This window comes from Miscanthus floridulus, chromosome 2 (genome assembly GCF_019320115.1).
Source record: "Miscanthus floridulus cultivar M001 chromosome 2, ASM1932011v1, whole genome shotgun sequence".
In the NCBI taxonomy this organism is placed as follows: domain Eukaryota; kingdom Viridiplantae; phylum Streptophyta; class Magnoliopsida; order Poales; family Poaceae; genus Miscanthus; species Miscanthus floridulus.
The window spans coordinates 153,732,088-153,753,172 of record NC_089581.1 but is presented as its reverse complement, the minus strand read 5'-3'; the positions used below and the strand labels follow the sequence as shown (position 1 = coordinate 153,753,172).

Here is a 21,085-nt window from a genome sequence, read left to right as displayed (position 1 = left end):
TTGTACGAAAACGTTTAGCAAAACGGCTTCTCCCAGTTGTAAAGAAGATGTCAAATGTCCAAAATATCCTTATTTTTTTTTCTCTATTTTCTTTTTTCTCTTCATTTTTCTTTTCTTTTTCTTTCTTTTTTTTCTTTTTCTTTCCTTCTCCCCTTCTTTTCTTCTCCTTATCCGAACGGCCACACTCCTCTCCTCCTTGTCCTGTCACCCACTCCCTTCCTCCCCTCTCTCTCTCTCGGGCGTAGCTCCTCAGCTTCGCAGCCGCGCGCGACCGCTTCCTCTGCCCCTTCTCCGTCCACCTCCCTTCGCCGGCCGGCACCAGCACCGTGGTCCACCTTTGGGCACCCCCGCGCCCCGCGCGGCGGCCCGTGCTCCTCCTCCATGGCTTCGGCGCCTCGGCGACGTGGCAGTGGGCCCCGTACCTCCGTAGCCTCCTCGCGGCCGGCCTTGACCCCATCGTCCCGGACCTCCTCTTCTTCGGCGCCTCCTCGTCCACGGTCCCCGACCGGTCCGACACCTTCCAGGCCAGGAGGGGCCGACAGTGGGGCGGAGCTGGAGCTAAGCTCGAGGCCGGCGGAGCGGTGCAGGGAGATCGAAGCCGCGCGAGGCGAAGCTCGAGGCGGCGCGGCGGCCGCCGTCGACGCGTGGCGTCGGGGAGGAGAGCAAGTCGGGGACAGGGATGGAAAGTGACGAGCTCGAGCTGGAATAAGCCGGTATTTTTGGCTTCTCGCATGGGGAGGAACTGATTCACCCGGTTTTGCGGGGCTTTTGTCGGCTTCTTGTCGCAAGCTGTTTTGCCTGTGGCCGTTTGGCAGGGCTTCGCCCGAAGCTGCTCGAGAAGCCACGGCAAAAGCCCTGCCAAAGGGGGGCTTAGCTATTCAATTTTGGTTAAGTACATGATTTATGCATCATACATTTTCTAGGCGTCCAAATCAAACAACCCCCTTCTTCTCTCCACCTTTCTGGAAAAGAAAAAAAACATGCATCCTCCGTACCATTTGTCCACAAACTTTCACGGGAAATCAATGATAAGTAACTATCATACACTTCTACGGCCTGTTTGGTTGGAACCTGGATGACTTGCCTGGTAAAAAGTGTTGCCTGGAATTTTAATGAAATATGCCTTGCCAGGCAAGTAGGAAAATGATGTGTTTGGTTGAAAGCATGTGTCGGAGAAGTTTAATAGAGAGAGAAAATGTGTTTTCTTGTGTATATAACTTTAACTTTAACATCGTTAGAGCAATCCATATTATTATAATACAAAAAATAATATAAATAAATTTTTAATAAATTAATATTATAAAATACAAATAATGTTACTATTAATAATAAAGAAATGAATATAGAATAAAATATATTCAAGGTATTTCGGCCACAACTATTACCGAATGACTAATAAAAAATAGGAACAAGAGTACCTATTTAAATATTAATTAATGGTGTCATCTCGGTCACCAAAGTGCTACAGCAGAGAAATAAAGAAGAAAAACTACCGACGCGACAGCTCTAACCCAGGCAAACACCGTGCGCTGCACCAGGCACTCGTTTTCAATCGCCTGGCTCACGCCACCTTGCCTGTCCCAGTCAGCTATCCAGGGCTCCATCCAAACGCAGCACAGGCAGCATCCAGACAGCTGTTGACCCAGGCAAGTTTGATTCAGGCCACGAACCAAACAAGCCCCTAGTGCTTACCGAATCCAACCTAGAGGGTCCAGAGCAATGCATAAATTTCAACTGTCGGGTTCATAAACCCGGGGTCCCTCGGGGACCGGCGTCTACGTCAAGGCTCGGCCCAAGAGTCTAAAAACAACATGGCAAAAGGGCGGTCCAGCAACCGATCGGAAGGCCAGGCCCAAGAAGAGCAACGCCCGCTCATCAGCTACTTCGGCTCACCTATCCGACCGGAGCGCTCGATTTATGCTCCAGCCATCTCCGGACGGCCTCTTCGATCGAAAGGCATGCCCCGAGCCCTACTTCCGACTCCAACCCCGCGTCCCTCCGACCGGGGCTCGTAAGAACCCTGCTCATCGCTCTTCTTCGACCGGCGCACTCAAAGCCGACTGGAGCCATCCGACCGGGGACGTCCGTTCGGTAGGAACCAGAAGGCGAGCGGAGAAAGGCAAGGCAAGGCTCACAAGTCAAAACCACTATACCAGGGACCATACCCTGCACGGAACAGTACTCTGCAGCCACCCTGACACAAATAGTATTGTAGGCACCGACATCTCCCTCTACAGTATTATAGGGGCCGCTAAAACTCCCATACGATAAGGCCCCCCACGTGTCTCTAGACATCGATAGCAGTATGGGCACCAGGATTTACCGTACCGGGTGAACATAGCGAGACTCCTCACATGACTCTAGGCATCAAACAATATTTGTAGGTACCGACGTCCACCATCCTTGAAAAAGGCTGCACGACCTCCCATGTGCATCTGATATTCTACAGTGATAGCAACCGTGTTGTAGGCGCCTACCACTATCTTGTACCTGACGGTGTGGGCAACAAGGCTCGGCAGCATACGTACCCTCACCCTCTCACTTGTAAAGCCATCCCCTTCATCTATAAAAGGGGTTGTGCTTCCTCTAACAAGGGAGAACGATGGATCCGAGCTCAGTTCCTTTAGATTCATTAGTCCAATAGCTCACAGTCATAGAACTGCTAGGTTCAGACCGCAAGCACCCGCTAGAACACTTAGCTCACAGCAGAGTCCCCGTCGCTCTCGGCCCTTTCGACCGAAGCCAGTCGGGCCTCTTGTACACCCCCATCTTTCTCCTTCTCGTTTGTAACCCCACAGCAAACTTTGAGCACCTGGGCTCAGGAATAAAGTCACCAACCGACCCCAAATGGACGTAGGGCACGTTGCTTGAACTAGTATAAATCCTGTGTTATTGAGTGCTAGGCCACCTCTGATCACAACATACAGCAAAACTACAAATATTCACTAGTGGGTCACTTTCTGCATCGATAGTTGGCGCCGTCCGTGGGGAAGACGCTGTACGTTTAACACTTTTTTAGTCATCGGATGGCCCATACTTCCGCCACCCCCACCGTGGTGGGCTCAAGCGATACGATTCGCTTTGGCTCATTAGAGTTTCCCGCACTCTCGCCCGCCGGGATGTGGGTTTCACTCGTTTTCGAGCCATCCTAGGCCTTCCTCTTTGGAAGCCTAGAATTTGTCGCCGACCAGCTCGGCGTACTCCACCTCTGCGAGGAGACTCGTGACCCGGCACCTATTGGAGAGACATCCTCCATCGACTTTGGGACACGTGACTTCAATGACACGGCATCTGCGCTTCTTTCTGAGCAAACTCTCTGCTCAAACCCCACTGTGAGTAATATACATGCTGTTATTTACTTACTATTTTTTTTATCTTTTGCCGATTACCCGACGGAACCCCGTTATCCCCAACGCAACCGCCATACGACCGGTTCCCCTATAGCCTCGCGTCTTCTGTGAATGCATATGCCTAGGGACTCCAAAAGGTGCTGGCGCCGTACCCTCTCATGTCTGAGTTCATGGGGATGGCGAGCTATGCTCCTACCTGTTTCCTCGACATGGATGACGACGTCGGGAGTGATGGCTCGCCAAGCCACCGTCTGTCCTGGGAGTACGCTATGGCAGACGCTCCAGAACAGCCACTAGGGGTAACGAAGTCCTTTCAGACCCATGCTCTTTTAGGCCCTCATGCGGAGACCCCTGAGCTCACACTTGAGCATGGGGATGAACTATGACAACGACGGCTGCATCAGCCACCAACTACATCGGCACACCGGCGCACCACACTATGCCCCGCGCACATAGACCGGCAAACGGCACTTGGGATCGTACCCACCAGGTCTAGCGCAACACCCTAGTTAGGGGGATTGATCCCCCGCAGTTTGCTCGGGTCGGTCAGAACGTTGTCGCCGCGATAATGCTCCTGCGTGACCTGTCCGAGCCGAACGACCCTCATGAATGGGTGATCCACCGGAACCTCCAAGCACTGCTGGAGACCACCACCGATCAACAAGTAGAGTGCTCCGTATCACGATGCCGACTCACGACCTCGCTCCCCATCCAGGGAATAGGGACATAGCAGATGGGGCACTACACCCTATCACCGCAACAACCATAGAGTACGGCCCAGGAAGCTACAATGGCACCTCACCTCGACTTGATGACCACTCCGTGCTGACCGCCTGTCCACGCGTGGCTCGAGCTAAACCAAGATACGAGCAGCATCGACCGGAGTCCTAGCCCTAACAGCCTGGGACCATGGACCTTTATCCAACACCTCCAGCAAGCGTCGTTCCCACCACGCCTCAACGGAGGCCACAACAAAGGTAAGGCCAAGTGCCAGGATCAAAACAAGGGCCCCTCCATGCAGAGGGGAAAAAAGAACAGAAAGGATCACCACCAACTGGCCAACTTTGCATCGGTCGCCACGGCCGATCACGCGAGCACGTAGCCCCAGCAAGACCCTTCGGGCCACTTCCACGATCTCATGGAGAGCCCGTGCACCAACCACAACTACCCCGTTAAACACCTCTACAAGGACTGCCAGCTTCTCAAGCGCCTATTGAGGTAAGCTGGCAGGCCAAAGGAAGAAAAAGGCGAGGAAACAGCAACCGAAGAAGGAGGCGCAGCAAGCAAGGATCTAGACGACTGAAGAATGAAGTGATCCGACCGGACGCCTATCGACTAAAGGACAACAACAACGATGCTCTCTCTAAGCACCTTGGAATAGCTATGTCGTTTCTTCTTTTCCTAAGTTTCAGTCTTACCTTTGTTTACTTAGCGAACGCTCCTATAAAAGCACCCTAACCCAAACACTTTTTGGCTCAGAGAGCTCGAGGGCTCCACTAGGGGGCTCTACTACCCCTCTATTTTGTTTTTACTTTAAGTACTATTTTACTTTCATATGGAGAAACTCCTTCCTACCCGAACAAAAGGGCAGTTCGTTCCTTTGATTTACCTTATATAGCTTTGCTTTAAAACATTTCGACTGATCGCACCCCGCCTTTTCCTATGGTTATTACTAGCCAAGCCTCGTAGGCCACGCCCTAGGCTCACAAAGTTGTAGCCTACTGGACAAACAGGTAGGTATGAGAAAGAAGGAAATAGAAAACAAAATTATGCTAAGGAAAAACTAAGGAACGAAAGGGAACAAGCTTCCCCGAACAGAGCAACTTCATCACAAAAACAAAAATCGATTACAGTCATTAAAACACACACGAACATTTTACATAGGGGCTCCCCCATGAATTTAAACTTTTTACGTTTACTAACTACTTATATTTTGCAAGCTATGAAACCGGCCCGGTGGCATCTGCTGACGGCGTGACCGATGAAGGCGTAGGCTGCTCACTCCCAGGCAGCATGATGCTTGGCTCGATCGGGGCCGAGGCAACGTTCCCCCCGAACTAGGCTCCATGCTATCTACAGGCTCAGAGGCATCCTCCCCATGCATGCTTCGGGCCATGTCTTCACGGCGAACATCCATCACCCACTCGGTGGAGACTTGCTCTGACACCGACCGCGCGTGCGGCAGCAAGCTCTCCCGATTGACTAGATGTCCTCCATGCTCAAGCCTTCAACATACCCACCGTAGATAGTGGCAAAGTCTAGATTCGGGTGGTACATCGCCACCAAGGTCAGCACCCTAGATGCCTTGTAAAATAGCCCGCTCTAGACAAGGTCCTTGACTACGTCCAGGACCTCCACCAGCTAGATAGCAGGCGCACTAGTGCTTGGCATCGACCCAAAGACTTCCGAGATGATGAGCTAGGCAACGTTGTGGATCTAGTCAAGGTCCCCCTCAAGAGCACGTTGCTCTTCATGGGACTTGGCCAGCTCCTCCGCATTTCGGCTGAGGGTTGCCTTGGTCATCTCTAGGTCCTACTCCAGCATATTCACCTTTCCATCTAGCTCTAAAGGAGGGGCGACAAGCTTAGGAACAGGCTGAAGAAAGAAACCAACACAACGAAAAAAGAAAGGGAGCATACCAACGTGAGAGTTCTCAAGGGAGGAGAATTCCTCCGCCTATCGAGTCACCTGTGCGCATAGACGGGCATTCTCCTCCTTCATCCCCATCACCCGGCCTCAGAGCACGAGCACCTCCTGGTCGACCTCTGACCGGGCCCTCCGCTCCGCCTCCAGGGCCATCTGCACCGACTCCAGGGTGACCCGCTCTGACGTCAAAGCACTCCGCTCTGGCTCAAGGGCCGCCAAGGCCTCCTAAAGTGCCATCTCGGTGCTCACTAGGGATGCCCGCAACTTTGCCTCAGTCTCCGCCTGGCGGGCTTTCGTTGCCTCGAGCCCTTGCTCGGCAGCAGTCACCTGCTCTGCTGCACGTTGTCCCTCCACCCACACCACGAATGCCTCGACTGCCCAGTCCTAGGACTCACAGCGAGCAGACTCTACTCGGTGCTCGAGCTTAGCCATCTAGGCGTGTTCCGCCCAAAGGAAGTAAGACTTGAGGGATGACATCTTCCTTATATCCTACAAAAAAAACAAGCATGCTAAAGATAACCAACGAAAGATTCAAAGGGCAAAGACAAGTACCAAAAACTCACCTCCATGGTGAGCTGCAGGTCGCCCTCAACTAACTGCCAAGCGAACTAAGCCTACTTCTGGGCGCTTTTGTGCTTCGCGGATAGCTTGGTGAGCTCGGACACCATGACATGCCCTTGCCCCCCAAAAATGTCCCAAAGCTAACGCTCCTAGGAATCCCAGAGGATGAACCATGCCTTCGATGGGTCCTCAGGGCAGGGCCACTCTAGGTCACCCTCCGATGAACCACTGGAGGGCCCAGCCTCCAACTGGACCACCGCCAATTCCCGCGGTGACACCGCCAGCTCCCTCGGCGACACCAGCGGCTCCACCACGATGTTCGCCTCATCATCAGATGGGATCTCCACCACCTCATCCACGTGGAACGCCACCAGACATCACAACTCCGTCCCAGTCACCCTTCCCTCCGGCGCCTTCGGCTTCGACGGCAAGGATAAGCCATGCGGTCCTCCACCCGATGAGATAGGGAGCTCGCCCTCCCTCGTCTCTTCCACTACGATCGATGGAGGAGGGGCCGCGAGGGTTACCTCAGACGCAACCCCCGCCATCGACACCAGGATCACCACCAACACCGCCGACGCCGCCTTATCAGCAGCCGCCCCAGGGGACACCACCCCTAGGAGGGAACGCTGCAGGGTAGGCCTCCAAGTCTCCTGCACGAGGGTCGGGGCGGTGCTCAACCCTAGCATCCCCCTGCCATTGACGGAAATTATAGGCGAGTCACACTCCAAAAAGACTCGATCGGCAAAAGATCAAAGAGCAACAAAGGGAAATATACCGGGAGGTGAGCGGCATGACCCTAAAGGTAGGCCCCAACAACAACGGACCTACAGGATGAGGGCTGCTCCTAGACTACGTCCCATGCCCCCTTGCTTCAGACAGGGGCAGAGTCACCCCGACCGGCTCCTGCCCAACCTGTGGGTCACTATGACCTCTGGCTCGGGACTCTAGGACCGGAGCAGCGGACAGAGCATCCTTCGACCGCAAGTCGCGCGTCGCTCGGGTGCTAGTCTACTCCTCAGACCGCCCGGACTACTCGACCGTACCCATGACAGGCAGGGCCTCCTCCGATTATGAGCTAGGCGTTGGCACCGGTCCCATTGGCGCACATGTGCCAGTCCGCTCCTCGGACCGCCCGGCTCGCTCGACTGCGTCTGCCACAGGCAACGACGGAACTGGCGATGCCACCGAGGGGTGCGGTTGAAAGCTCTAGTTTGGTTTTGGTGAATTGATGAAACCCTAAGTGCTAACCTGGTTTATCAAGTGATTATGAGATATGTAGCATATTTCAAGTGATGAAGTAAATGGAGATCATAACATGATGTTGATGATGCCATGGTGATGATCAAGTGCTTGGACTTGGAAAGAAGAAAGAGAAAAATAAAAAGCTCAAGGCAAAGGTATAAACCATATAAGCTATTTTGTTTTTGGTGATCAAGACACTTAGAGAGTGTGATCACATTTAGGTTTGATAGTCATACTATTAAGAGGGGTGGAACTCGTATCGGAATATGGTTATCAAAGTGCCACTAGATGCTCTAACTCATTGCATATGCATTTAGGATCTAGTGGAATACTAACCCCCTTGAAAATGTTTGTGAAAATATACTAACACATGTGCACAAGATGATACACTTGGTGGTTGGCACATTTGAGCAAGGGTGAAGAAGTTAGAGGTGAAAAAGAGTTAGTCTTGCTGGTCACTAAGTGACCAGACGCTGGTCTCAGAGGGGCCGGCGCATCCGGTCAAATGTGGCAGCAAAGATGCTGGCGTCGGTCAAATGACCGGACGCTGGGTATTGGACTAACTAGACGCTGGAGGCAGGGTCCGATCTTGTTGTCGAGCAGCGCACAGAGGCTAGGGTCTCTGACTGGACGATGGCAAGGTCCAGTCGTGCTTGATCAGACGCGTCCGGTGGGCAAAATGCGTTTTTGGAACCTTACTAGAAACGACCGGATACTGGTGGCTTAGCGTCCGATCAGTTATAGCGCAACGTCTGGTCAACTCAAGTGACCGTTGAGATCGGGACACGTGGCTGTCGTCGGACGACCAGACACTGAGGTCTAGCGTCCGGTCAATATGATCGGAGCGTCCGATAAGCCCACGTTGTGCCCAGTGAAGGGGTACAACGACTCTATTTCGTGGGGGCTTCTATTTTAGCCCCATGGCCGGTTGAAGCTCATACCTTTGGCTATTTTCATTGACATAGCAACCTTGTGAGCTTAGCCAAAGCCCTCCCACTCATCTCCATCATTGATTCATCATCTTTGTGAGATTGGGAGTGAATCCAAGTGCATTGCTTTAGTGATTGCATCTAGAGGCACTTGATGTTTGTGTTTCGCTGTGGGTTTCGCTTGTTACTCTTGGTGGTTGCCACCACCTAGATGGCTTAGAGTAGCGAGGATCGTCGAGCGGAGGTTGGTGATTGTCTCTGGCTCCGATCGTGGTGATTGTGAGGGGTTCTTGACCTTTCCCCGATGGAGAGTCAAAAGGTACTCTAGTGGATTGCTCATGGCTTGTGTGATCCTTATCTTGTGTTGGTTGTGCGGCACCCTATTAAGGGTTTAGCGTGTGAAGCCAATTAGTGCGTGAACCTTCAAGTGAGTGAATCGCCATAATGAGGACTAGCTTGCCAGCAAGTAAGTGAACCTAGGTAAAAATCATTGTGTTCATCATTGATTTTGAGGTGATTGGTCTTCATTGTTATTCATCATTGTGATTGATTGGTTCATTTATCTATATGATGGTATAACCTTCTTGATCACTCTCTTTACATTACCGCAAACTAGTTGTCAAGCTCTTTAGTGTAGCTAGTTGTGAGAGCTTGCTTGCTTGGTTGGTGTGACTCTTTAGTTAGCTTTTGAGAGCACACTAACATAGGGTAGTGTCATAGCTATTGTATGAATAGATACTATCTAAACTAGAATTATGGTAGGTGGCTTGCATTTTGAGTAGGCTAGCGTAACACTTACTTCGCCTTATAATTGTCTAACCATTTTATTAAGTATTGTTATAGAAATTTTTATTAGGCTATTCACCCTCCCTCTTGCCATTAGGACCTTTTAGAGGTGACCGCGTTCGTTTCACCGCCCGTTCACCGACGATGTCCGCACTTGCTGCACGCTTCCTCGACGCAGGAACCTCCGCACACCACGTGGCCTCTTGCTCCTCACCAGCGGACATCGCCGTAGGGTCGCGATGCTTCACCGAGGTCACAGTGACCCCCTGACTCTCCTCCTCATCGAAGAAGACCATGTCATCCAAATCCGTAGGATCGTCCGACGTGAGTTCCGACTCAATGTCGCTCCTATGTTCCTCGGCCCTCACGTGTTGGGCGACCTCCTTCTTCTCTTCCTTCTGCTGAACCTCCCTGGTTCTCTTCTTCTTCCCGGCATCTGCTGCCTCCTTCTGGACCTACCAAGCCCTGCCCTTCGGTCCCTTAGGAAGGTATGGTCGGGACTTGTACCTTTCAAGCCCCTACAGAACAGATGGCCTAGGATCAAGAAATAATAAAAGAAGGGGAAGAAACATGAACAAAACAAAGGATCATACCAGGTTAGACACGACCGAGGCATTAAACGGTATGGGTTTCCCCACAACCGTATCCCTGGGCCTCAGTTGTAGCACCCGGCCAAGGTGACTCCAGACCTCCTCGTCTAGTAGGTCCTCCAGCGATGCACGGTCCGGGTCCGACCGGCCACCGTACATCCACATCGGCCGCATCCTCTCCGCCAATAGTGCAACGCGGCGGCGAAAGAGGGTGTGGAACATCCGCACCCCATCAAGGCCAAGCCTTACGAGCTTCCGTAGCTCCTCCTCGATGACCTCCACCTTATGCCTCTTCGTGTGAGCGCAACCCCATGACCAACTTTTCTGCTTCACCGGCCTCCCACTGGTGAACGCCGGAAACGACGCCTCCACCGGATTTTGGATGTAAAACCACTCCCCATGCCATCCCTAGTTGGAGTCACATGGGGAGTACGCAGGATACACACCTCCCATGCTCGGCTTCTTCTGCAGGGCAAACCCTCCCACCGGTGCAGTCTCAGCTGAATTCCTTGCCGTCATAGCTCTCCTAGAGAAGAAAAGCCAGAAGAGATCTGCGTGTGGCTCCATCCTGAGGAAAGCCTCGCAGACGGTGATGAAAACCAGCAATGGGTAGCACCCCCATTGAATTAAGGTGCTGCAGCTCTAGACCCCACTCGTGGAGAAGCCTACGTAGGAACCAGTGCGCAGGGTATCCTAATCCACGCTCATGAAAGGTAAGGAAAGAAACCACCTCGCCGGGACAAGGTTGCGGGAACTCCTCTCTTTCAGGGACCCTCCAGTGCGCCACCTCCTGTGGCAATAGAAACCCCTTCATGACGAAAGCCTCCAACACCGACGTTCTCATGGTGGACGACCTTTAGTCCGATATTTTAGTGAGTTCCTCTCTTCTCCCCCACTCTCTCCCCTTTCTTCCCTAGAAACCTTCACGGCTCTCAAGAACGCTCACAACAAAAAAAGGAAGAGAGAAGGCGGTGGCAGATGAAGAATAGGCAAAAGAACAAAATGAAAACCCTCTCCCCTCTCCTACTTAAGGAAAAGAGAACAACGGTTAGGGAAGGACGCACCGATCGGGGAAGCCAAAACGATGGAGCATGAAGTTCTCTCTTTTTCATTTAATGCAGATAAGACGTGCCCTAACCGATGAGACATGCTCTGCTCGATGGAATGACTCCTAATCAGAAGGGACATGGCCTGGCCATGGCCCACCACTACCGCATGATCAACCACAAGGAACCGAAGCACCACCGCATGCGGGCGACTCCCTGCTTCCCCAGGCCAGACCTAGAAGAACCCAAAGCGAAATCTTCTGTCGAAAGAAACCATCCGACCCCCTAAGTCGATCGAATCACTTAGGATAGACACCGAATGACAGATAAGGAAGCGAAGGGAAGCCCCATGTAGGCCATGCCGACTCCGTCATGAACGATGAACATGGGTCCCGATCGGACATTTCCGACTAAAGCTCTCCGGACCCCATCACTTAGGTCATCAAGGTTTTGGTCGAACATTTCCGACCAAAGCTTTCCAAAACCCCATCACTCAGGTCATCAAGGTGAGCATATGTTCATTAATACAAAAACTGTTCACACAAGGACTCACCCATGATTGACAAGCGCATGTCCTGGTCAGACATTTCTGACTGAAGCTCTCTGAACCCCGTCACTTTAGCCATCAAGGTGAGCAGTACCAAACCCCTTTATTTCTTTATAAATCATTTCATACATCTATACGCGCATCTCATTCCATACGCCCATGCCTCCCAAATGATTTGGGCCCTAACCGCCTGGGGACTCGGGAACTAAGCATCGTACGTGCAGCGAAATGCACCAGATGACTCTGTGTTGCGTCATAAAGCAGCGGTTGCCTCATTCAACATGAGCAAACAATAGAGCCAGGGGAGAAACCATAGATGAGCACCGTGCGACCTTCGCCCGGTCCGGCAAACTGGGTCATCTCAACCTTCTCGTTCGAAACTAAACCTCTCGCTAGGCCCATAGAATCTCCATCGAGGGGTGGCCATTAGGCCACTCGGGTCAGTCTCTAGAATGACCTAGGCATCTGCCAGGTTGTAGGTAAAAGAGTAGTGGAATGTCATAAGAGGGCTATGTCGACCCCGTCACGAATGATGGACCCGGATTCCACTCGATCACACCCGTTAGCGAACTCACCGAGCTAGTCTTCGAGCCCGAGCGATGAAACTTAGCCCCTCCGGTTGTGAGGAACCAGATGGGGTAACGCACATAAACTCACATCGACCCCCACGATGGCCCGACAGGGCTCAGGGGCACAAGCCAAAACCTTGGGACCACGACTCTGAACTCGCGTCGATAGGATCTATGACATCCGGCTATGGCTTGGGACCACGACTCCGAACTCGCATCGATAGGATCTATGACATCCAGCTACGGCTTGGCACCGTGACTCCGAACTCGCGTAACGACTTCACTTCTGACTGTACTCCAAAAAAAATCTGGGGACCACGACTCTGAACTCGCGTAACAGCTTCACTTTCGACTGCGCTCCAAAAAAATTCGGGGACTGTGACTCCAAACTCGCGTAACAACTTCACTTCCGACTGCGCTCCAAAAATCCTTCCAAAATCCAGGGACCGTGACTCCGAACTTGTGTGAAAACTAATTGAACTAACTACCTCAGCTGCCCAGGCTACGCTAAGGCCAAGGATCCATGACACCAGGACCCACGGGCTCGGTCTCGTTCGTCCCCTGAACTAACCTTTTCAAAACCACGGCGCGCATCGACACCAGGATCAGTGAGCTCTCTCACGACCGAACTAACTCCCTCACCCGATCCCACGGCATGCATCGATGCCAGGATTAGTGAGCTCTCTCACACTCGGACTAACTTCCTCACCCGATCCACGACATGCTTCGACGCTGGGATCAGTAAGTTGAAAAACGCCTCGGCTGCACAACGACGCCTTGGTTGACAAAAATCCATCTCAAACTAAAAACACGCACACACGCCCGCTAAAACAACACCCTAGACGGTTCTGCTCGAACCGTCCAGGGGCTACACCTGCGGGTGCGCTCGCGCACATCCGTCGACAAGACAAAAATCCCCTGAATGATTCTACCCTAATCGCCCGGGGGCTCGGGGGCTCCTGTCGGGTTCATAAACCCGAGGTCCCTCAGGGACCGGCTTCTACGCCAAGGCTTGGCCCAAGAGTCTAAAAACAATAGGGTAAAGGGGCGGTCCAGCAACCGACCGAAAGGCCAGGCCCAAGAAGAGCAACGCCCACTCGTCAGCTACTTCGGCTCACCTATCCGACCGGAGCGCTCGATTCAGGCTCCAGCCGTCTCTAGACGGCCTCTCCGATCGGAAGGCTTGCCCCGAGCCCTACTTTCGACTTCGACCCCGCGTTCTTCCGATCAGGGCTCGTAAGAACTCTGCTCATCGCTCTTTTCCGACCGGCACACTCAGAGTCGACTAGAGCCATCCGACCAGGGACGTCCGTTCGGTAGGAACCAGAAGGCGTGCGGCGAAAGGCAAGGCAAGACTCATAAGTCAAAACCACTATACCAGGGACCATACTCTGCACGGAATAGTACTCTGCAGCCATCCTGACACAAACAGTATTGTAGACGTCGATATCTCCCTCTACGGTATTATAGGGGGCGCTAAAACTCCCATACGATAAGGCCCCCGCGTGTCTCTGGACATCGATAGCGGTATAGGCACCAGAATTTACCGTACCGGGTGAACATAGCGAGACTCCTCACATGACTCTAGGCATCAAACAGTATTTGCAGGTATCGACGTCCACCATCCCTGAAAAAGACAGCACGACCTCCCGTGTGCATCTGACATTCTACAGTGACAGCAACAGTGTTGTAGGTGCCTACCACTATCTTGTACCCGACGATGTGGACAACAAAACTTGGTAGGCGTGGGCAATAAGGCTCGGTAGCATACGTACCCTCACTCTCTCACTTGTAAAGCCACCCCTTTCATCTATAAAAGGGGATGCGCTTCCTTCAACAAGAGAGACCGACGGATCCGAGTTCAGTTCCTTTAGATTCATTAGTCCAATAGCTCACAACCACAGAACCGTTAGATTCAGACCGTAAGCATCCACTAGAACACTTAGCTCATAGCAGAGTCCCCATTGCTCTCGGCCCTTCCGATCGGAGCTAGCCAGGCCTCTTGTACACCCTATCTTTCTCCTTCTCGTTAGTAACTTCATAGCAAACTTCGAGCATCTAGGTTCAGGAATAAAGTCACCAACCGATCCCGACTGGACGTAGGGCACGTTGCCTGAACCAGTATGAATCATGTGTCATTGAGTGTTAGACCACCTCCGATCACAACGTACAACAAAACTACAAATATTCACTGGTTGGTCACTTTCTGCACCGACACCAACTTTGATGACATATGACATGTTCGTTTGGCTGATAAGCCATACTAAAAGTACTGTTGGCTTATTTATTATGAGAAAAAAATAATGTTTATTGATTAAAAAAAATAGCTTATAAGTCAAATGATCAGGACGCTAGTCTATTATTATCCATCATCAGTAAAGAAACAAATTGCTTTTTGTGCGTTTGAGATGAGACAATATCTTACTAACGTCACAAAATGCTACTGACATTGACGAATCTTCCAGAAAAAGCCATGCTTAAAGTTTTCGCTGATGTAATTGTTTGCTTGTTGCACTCGCTTTGCTTGTCCGTTACACCCACCTGTGCTGGGCCAAACCAAACCGCCGGCATCGTACGCACCGCCCAAACTACAGTTGAGCCGCTCGTGATTAGAAAAGTGCTTATTAAGTAGTTCGGCTGGTGACTGATTTTGGATGATTTAATAGTAATTTTTTTGGAAAAAAAATAAACTAAAATAAACTGAAACATGACTAGCCGAATACTCTAAAAATCTGTTTCTCAAAAAAAAAAAAAAGCCAGGTCGCGACACGGACGGACACCATTGCTTTTTTGGGTTTTGATTTGATCGAGTTCCCGTCCATTCAAATGCCGATAAAAAAAAGCAAAACCCATTCGTCATTTACTGTAACAAAAAACAAAAATACAATCCCATATGGCCATATGCGACACTCCAAGCTACTACTACTGTTTTCCTGAACCCAGTTCATGCACCGATGGCGATCCCGCAGTAGAGGTTCTCACTTCCTGGGTCTACCATTCCGGTGCACAAGCCGGAACCAAGCCGAGCCGGCGCGGCGGAGGGAGGCAGCGGCTCGTCGAGCTCGTATATCAGCGACAGGATGACACTGACCGGTGGGACCGGTTGGCTGGCCCGCATGGCAGAGCGAAGCTATACTAGGCGAGGCAGCAGCAGGAGTCTACTTTCGGCCGCCTCTCTCGCCTGCTCCAAATCCCCTTCCCCACGCTCCGCCACGACCCCCGGTCTCCGGCCACCGTGCTGCGCGCAGGACGAGGCCCGTGCCTGAGCGCCTGGTCTACTGCCATGGACGACGAGGCAAAGTCTGTTCCTACATCGGACATGAACACCGACGCTGCCGCGGAAGCCGAGGCGGCCGCCGCTCCGCTGCCGCCCTCGAGCTCAGAGACGGCGGAGAGGGAGGAGGCAAAGGTTGAGGAGGCGGATGAGGAGGGCCAGGTGGTGGAGCGGTTGGTCGAGCTGGTGAGCGAGATCGCGGCCATCTCGGACTTCAGGAACTCGTACCGGCGGCAGTTCTGCAACCTGTCGCGGCGGATCCGGCTGCTCGTGCCCATGCTGGAGGAGGCCAAGGAAGCCCCCTCGCCGCTTCCGGTGGCGTCGGAGGCCGCGCTACGGCGGCTCAGGGACGCGCTCCACGCCGCCAGGGAGCTGCTCCGGCTCGGCAGCTGCGGCAGCAAGATCTTCCTGGTGAGATTTCTCGCTTAAGGCCTGTGGCTTTGTCGTCTTGCTTATGCTCGGCTGCTTAAATTTCTTCTGTTTATACTGATTTTCGTGATTAATTATGATTTCGCTGTGGAGGTAAGAGAATTTGCCTGGCCAATCGGAGGGAATTTAAGTGTGTTAACAATACGGGATTAAGCACTTCCGACGGCATGACAGTACGGAAATTTGGGGGATTTGGCTACCACTATCGTTTTTATTTGGCAATTAGTATTCAATCATAGACTAATTATTACTGTAGCACCTTCGTTTTTACTTGGCCATTAGTATTCAATCATAGACTAATTAGGCTCAAAACGTTCGTCTCGCGATTTTCAACCAAACTGTGCAATTAGTTTTTTTTTCGTCTACATTTAATGCTTCTTGCACGTATCGCAAGATTCGATGTGATGGCTACTGTAGTACTTTTTTAGAAAACTTTTTGGAACTAAACAAGGCCTTATTATGAAATGTGAATTACTTGGTGAAGGTTTGACTAGGTTTGGTCTTTTGGAATATCTTGCTGTCAAATCAATGCCGAGTCAGGGCATTTGACATTGTTTAATGCCGCTGAACAAGTCTGTCCAATATCTTAGGTGTTATCTTTTTCTTTTTTCCTTTTCTTTTATGCATAAGTATATTTCAGACTTGGCCAAACCATATTTTACCACTTGGATCTGATTATACACCTTCTAATTATGGTGTAACCGGCAGTATTATGGTATTCCAAAGTTGTTTAGTTTGTGCCTTTGAGGTCTTAATAATATGACATAAAGATAGTACCTACGAGCTTCATAGTGCAAATTTCTGTGAAATACAGAGTGAAAACTCACCATGTAATTACTCCATACTATTTTTATTTACTGCTAGGTTGATTACCATACTTGGTTGAACATTAGCATTTGTGCAGTTGCACTTTCTATTCCATTTCTGTGGTGCAGGTGGATAAGAATGGCTTGTGATGCCAGTGTAAACTCTTATGAGCAGAAGACATATGCCTAGAGATTAGAGAATGTGGTTGACATGGATCTATAGCATCAAGCTCATTTTCAACTTAATTCATTGCTTTACTTATATGGACTAACAGTAGTGGAGTAAGATGAGCCAACCCAGAACATAATGGTAGTCTTCTGGTTACATAACTTTCTTCACTAGAAACTTAAGCTAAACATTTGAATGTATTGTTGTTGTAAGTATAAAAGCTGCGCAAAATTAGAATGATGCATGGCTCCATTCTAATTTTGTAAAAGGTGGTCGCATTTAAGCAAGCAGTGATGTCGTTACTTCTGAGGCCTTGTAAGAGGATTGCATGCTTATTCATAGGAAACATTAGTTCCACAGCACTGTAAATTACTCTACTTAGATACACAATTCAATACCATCCAAATATGTCCTCTTTCCTTTATCTTACCAATTTGGTAGTTGGCTCTATTCACATCACTCGTCAAGTTGTCACTGCCATGTCTCCATCGAAAAGTGGAAATGCTAGTAGCTCGACTCACTCTGTCTTATTTACCTTGACTACCAAACTCTTTTCCTCCTAACTCCAGTTGGCCTCTGGTGCCGTGACCGTGAAGCATGAGAATTGAGGAATCAAGGAGCTGTCTCACTGAACTCCTTTGGAGGATAGGATATGGCCAGCCTTCCATTGGGAATTTAGTTCCATCGCCTCTATCACACGTGATCAAACCGAGTAACCCTTATCTACTACTGTCTCCACCCTACGCCCTACTTTACCTAATGTTTAGATCCTATACGAGCACTAAATGAATCCTATACATTTGCACAAGCTTGTTTGTTGTAGACCAGTATGATTTGGTACTAGATCATATATGAGCATCAAATGAAGCCTATCATTGGATCCCTGCATATCCCTTGTGTGGTTAATTTTCTCTTATGTTGTAGTGATCACTTTGGCAGTAAGCACAGAATTAATAATATTTGTGCTAGATACACCAGCATGGCCATTCATACCATAAAAGCCTCTACTATTGGCAGGTTCTTGATAGAGAGAAAATAATGAAGACTTTCCAGGACGTCACAGCAAGACTTGAACAAGCCTTAGCTGGTATCTCGTTTGATGAACTTAATATATCTGATGAAGTAAGAGAGCAGGTAGACTACTATATTCCAGAGTTTCTCTTCTCATTAATGCTTTCTATAGTAATACCATTTTGATGTTTTTTCCTTGTTCTGTATACCATAATATCTGCAATGTTATGCAGGTTGAATTGGTGCATACTCAGTTCAAAAGAGCTAAGGAACGATCGGATTCATCTGATGATGATCTTTTTAATGAGCTGATGTCTCTCTATAATTCAAGCAGCAGTGCTAGTGTTGACCCAGATATTCTTCAAAGGTTATCTGAGAAGTTGCAGCTTGTCACAATATATGACCTCAATCATGAATCTCTGACCTTGCATGAGATGGCTAGAGGCGGTGATCCTGGTGCAGTTGTTGAAAAGATGTCAGTGCTCCTCAAAAGGATTAAGGATTTTGTGCAGACAGAAGACCCTGAGATGGGCGCTCAAGCAAGTACAGCAAACATTTCCCCAAAAGACAACTCAACACATCCTGTTATTCCTGTTGATTTCCGTTGCCCAATATCACTGGATTTAATGAATGACCCTGTTATTGTCGCCACTGGGCAGGTCATACTTTTGTCCAATATCCAATTCAAACGTTTCCATCCAATATACAGACCCTTTGCATTTCAGCTCACTATAATTCCTTGCATATGCCTCTGCAGACTTATGAGCGAGGGTACATAGAGATGTGGCTGGAGGCTGGCCATGATACCTGTCCGAAGACACAGCAGAAGCTTGCCAATAAATCCCTGACTCCAAATTATGTTCTACGTAGCCTCATAACTCAATGGTGTGAGGCAAATGGTATCGAACCTCCAAAACGCGCTGCTCAATTTAAGGATGCACCATTGCCATGTAGTGCTACTGAGCATAGCAATGTTCTTGAGCTTCTTCAGAAACTGTCATCCCAAAACCTTGAAGATCAACGTGGCGCTGCTGGTATGCTTCGTCAGCTTGCCAAGCGCAGTGCTGAAAATCGTGCTTGTATTGGAGATGCTGGTGCTATTCCTATTCTTGTTAGTATGCTATCAACCACTGATGTTAGCACCCAGGAACACGTGGTTACTGCTCTCTTGAATCTTTCCATCTATGAAGAGAACAAGGCAAGGATAATCTCTTCTGGAGCTGTTCCTGGAATTGTGCACGTATTAAAGAGGGGCAGCATGGAGGCTCGGGAGAATTCAGCTGCCACACTGTTCAGCTTATCTATTGTAGATGAGAACAAGGTGACTATTGGGTGTTCTGGGGCAATTCCTGCGCTTGTGCAGCTATTGAGTAATGGAAGCCAACGGGGTAAAAAGGATGCAGCAACAGCACTATTTAACTTGTGTATTTACCAGGGTAACAAGGGGAAAGCTGTTAGAGCTGGATTGGTACCTATAATACTAGAACTACTCATGGAGACTGAATGTGGGATGGTAGATGAGGCCCTTGCAATATTGGCAATCCTCTCAGGCCACCCTGAGGGGAAGGCAGCTATTGGCGCTGCTTCTGCAATACCTGTATTTGTTGGAGTTATCAGAAATGGATCTCCAAGGAGCAAGGAAAATGCTGCTGCTGTTATGGTGCATCTATGCAATGGCGAAGGCGAACAGCAGCAACAGCATCTTGCTGAAGGACAAGAGCAGGGCATCGTGTCTTTGCTGGAGGAGCTAGCAGAAAGTGGCACGGACAGAGGAAAGAGGAAAGCTGTGCAGCTGCTCGAACGAATGAATCGGTTCCTAAAGCAGCAGAGTCAAGCCCAAGCTGAAGCAGAGGCCATGGCACAGGCTCATGCGCAAGCACAAGCACAAGCGCAGCCTCGGATCCTGGTTCAAGCTCAAGCACACGCAGATATGCAAGCTGAGCGATCACTAATTCTCATTTCATCAGATATTTCTGATAGATGAGGTTTTTGATTAGCAGCTTGTTTTGTCTAGTTATCGGCTTGTTTTTTTAGCTCAGGCTGGCAGGTGGAAGGTTGCCTGCAATTGTTATTGCGGAGGTTTCTGCTTTCTGTTGAACACTGCAAATTAGGAGGTCTGGGCAGCGTGATTTAGGTCCATTAGCATGTTGACTAGTGGGTTCTGAGGCAGCTATTAACCTGCATGTGTTCGTACAATGTACCGGTGATTGAAGGTAGTATCCTAGAGTTTTAGGGAGGTGTCGTTGAACTTGTACCCGGTGGCCAGTACAGGACTAATTCTGGCGTCCTAGGTTGAGAACCTTACGTGCCTGACAAAGTTGCAGTGAAGCTTTGTTTCAAAAAAGTGTTTGTTCATCCAGTCCTGACAGTGGAGCATTGGGGGATTTTTTGCCCTGGGTTGAATGATTCTGAGTTTGTAAAACAAGTAAAACAACTGGTGAGGTGTAAGCTTTTGTCCAGAAACATGTTTTTCTCCCATCTCTTCTGCCCCTTCCATAGCTCCATGCCTCCATGTGTACATTGAACTAAAAGAAATCGGCATGTTGGAATCATGAACATTTGTGGTCTCTTGTAGATGAGATTATGAGAACAAGGTGACTATTGGGGGTTCAGGGACAATCCCTGCGCTTGTGCAGCTATTGACAGACTGCCAGCGTAAGGGAATCCAATCCACCTGGGCTGGATGCACATGCACCTAGTATATGCATCAGTTTGCAGCTTGTCGCCTTGCCTACATGAGTACTCCTATGTCCATTCCTTCAGGTTCAGTTCCAGCCCGCTCAATCTATCCATCTGCTGCCTATCTGGATTCTGGACGACTCTTGATGCATCTGTCCCTGCTGCGTACATGCGTCGGCCTCACCGGCGCATGCAGCAATCCTGACGAATCTCTGCCGCTGCCCCGACCTGAGTCTGAAATGCGATCCCATTGGCGGACGTCGCCCTCGGCGAGCTTGGCCACACTACCTCGTGTCGATTGGGGACAAACGCAGCTGTCACGGCGGTAGGGCTCAGCGGGGCCGAAAGGGCGGGGGTCAGGTGCACGCCGATGACCCCGGCCGGCCGGGCCACATGCGCGTGCCCGTGCCTTTTCCTGTCGTCAACGTTTAGTTGGGCCGTTGAGGGC

At 50.2% G+C, this 21,085-nt stretch overlaps 1 protein-coding gene across 1 annotated transcript; it reads left to right on the top strand.

Annotated features, from left to right (window-relative positions):
• The first annotated feature begins 15,396 nt into the window (after positions 1–15,396).
• Positions 15,397–20,436, top strand: LOC136533562 (protein spotted leaf 11-like). The gene is made up of 4 exons (XM_066526125.1): positions 15,397–15,954; positions 17,965–18,081; positions 18,192–18,617; positions 18,716–20,436. The coding sequence occupies exons 1-4, from the start codon at positions 15,553–15,555 to the stop codon at positions 19,940–19,942; spliced, it is 2,172 nt and encodes a 723-aa protein (XP_066382222.1). The 5' UTR covers positions 15,397–15,552; the 3' UTR covers positions 19,943–20,436.
• The last annotated feature ends 649 nt before the right edge of the window (positions 20,437–21,085 follow it).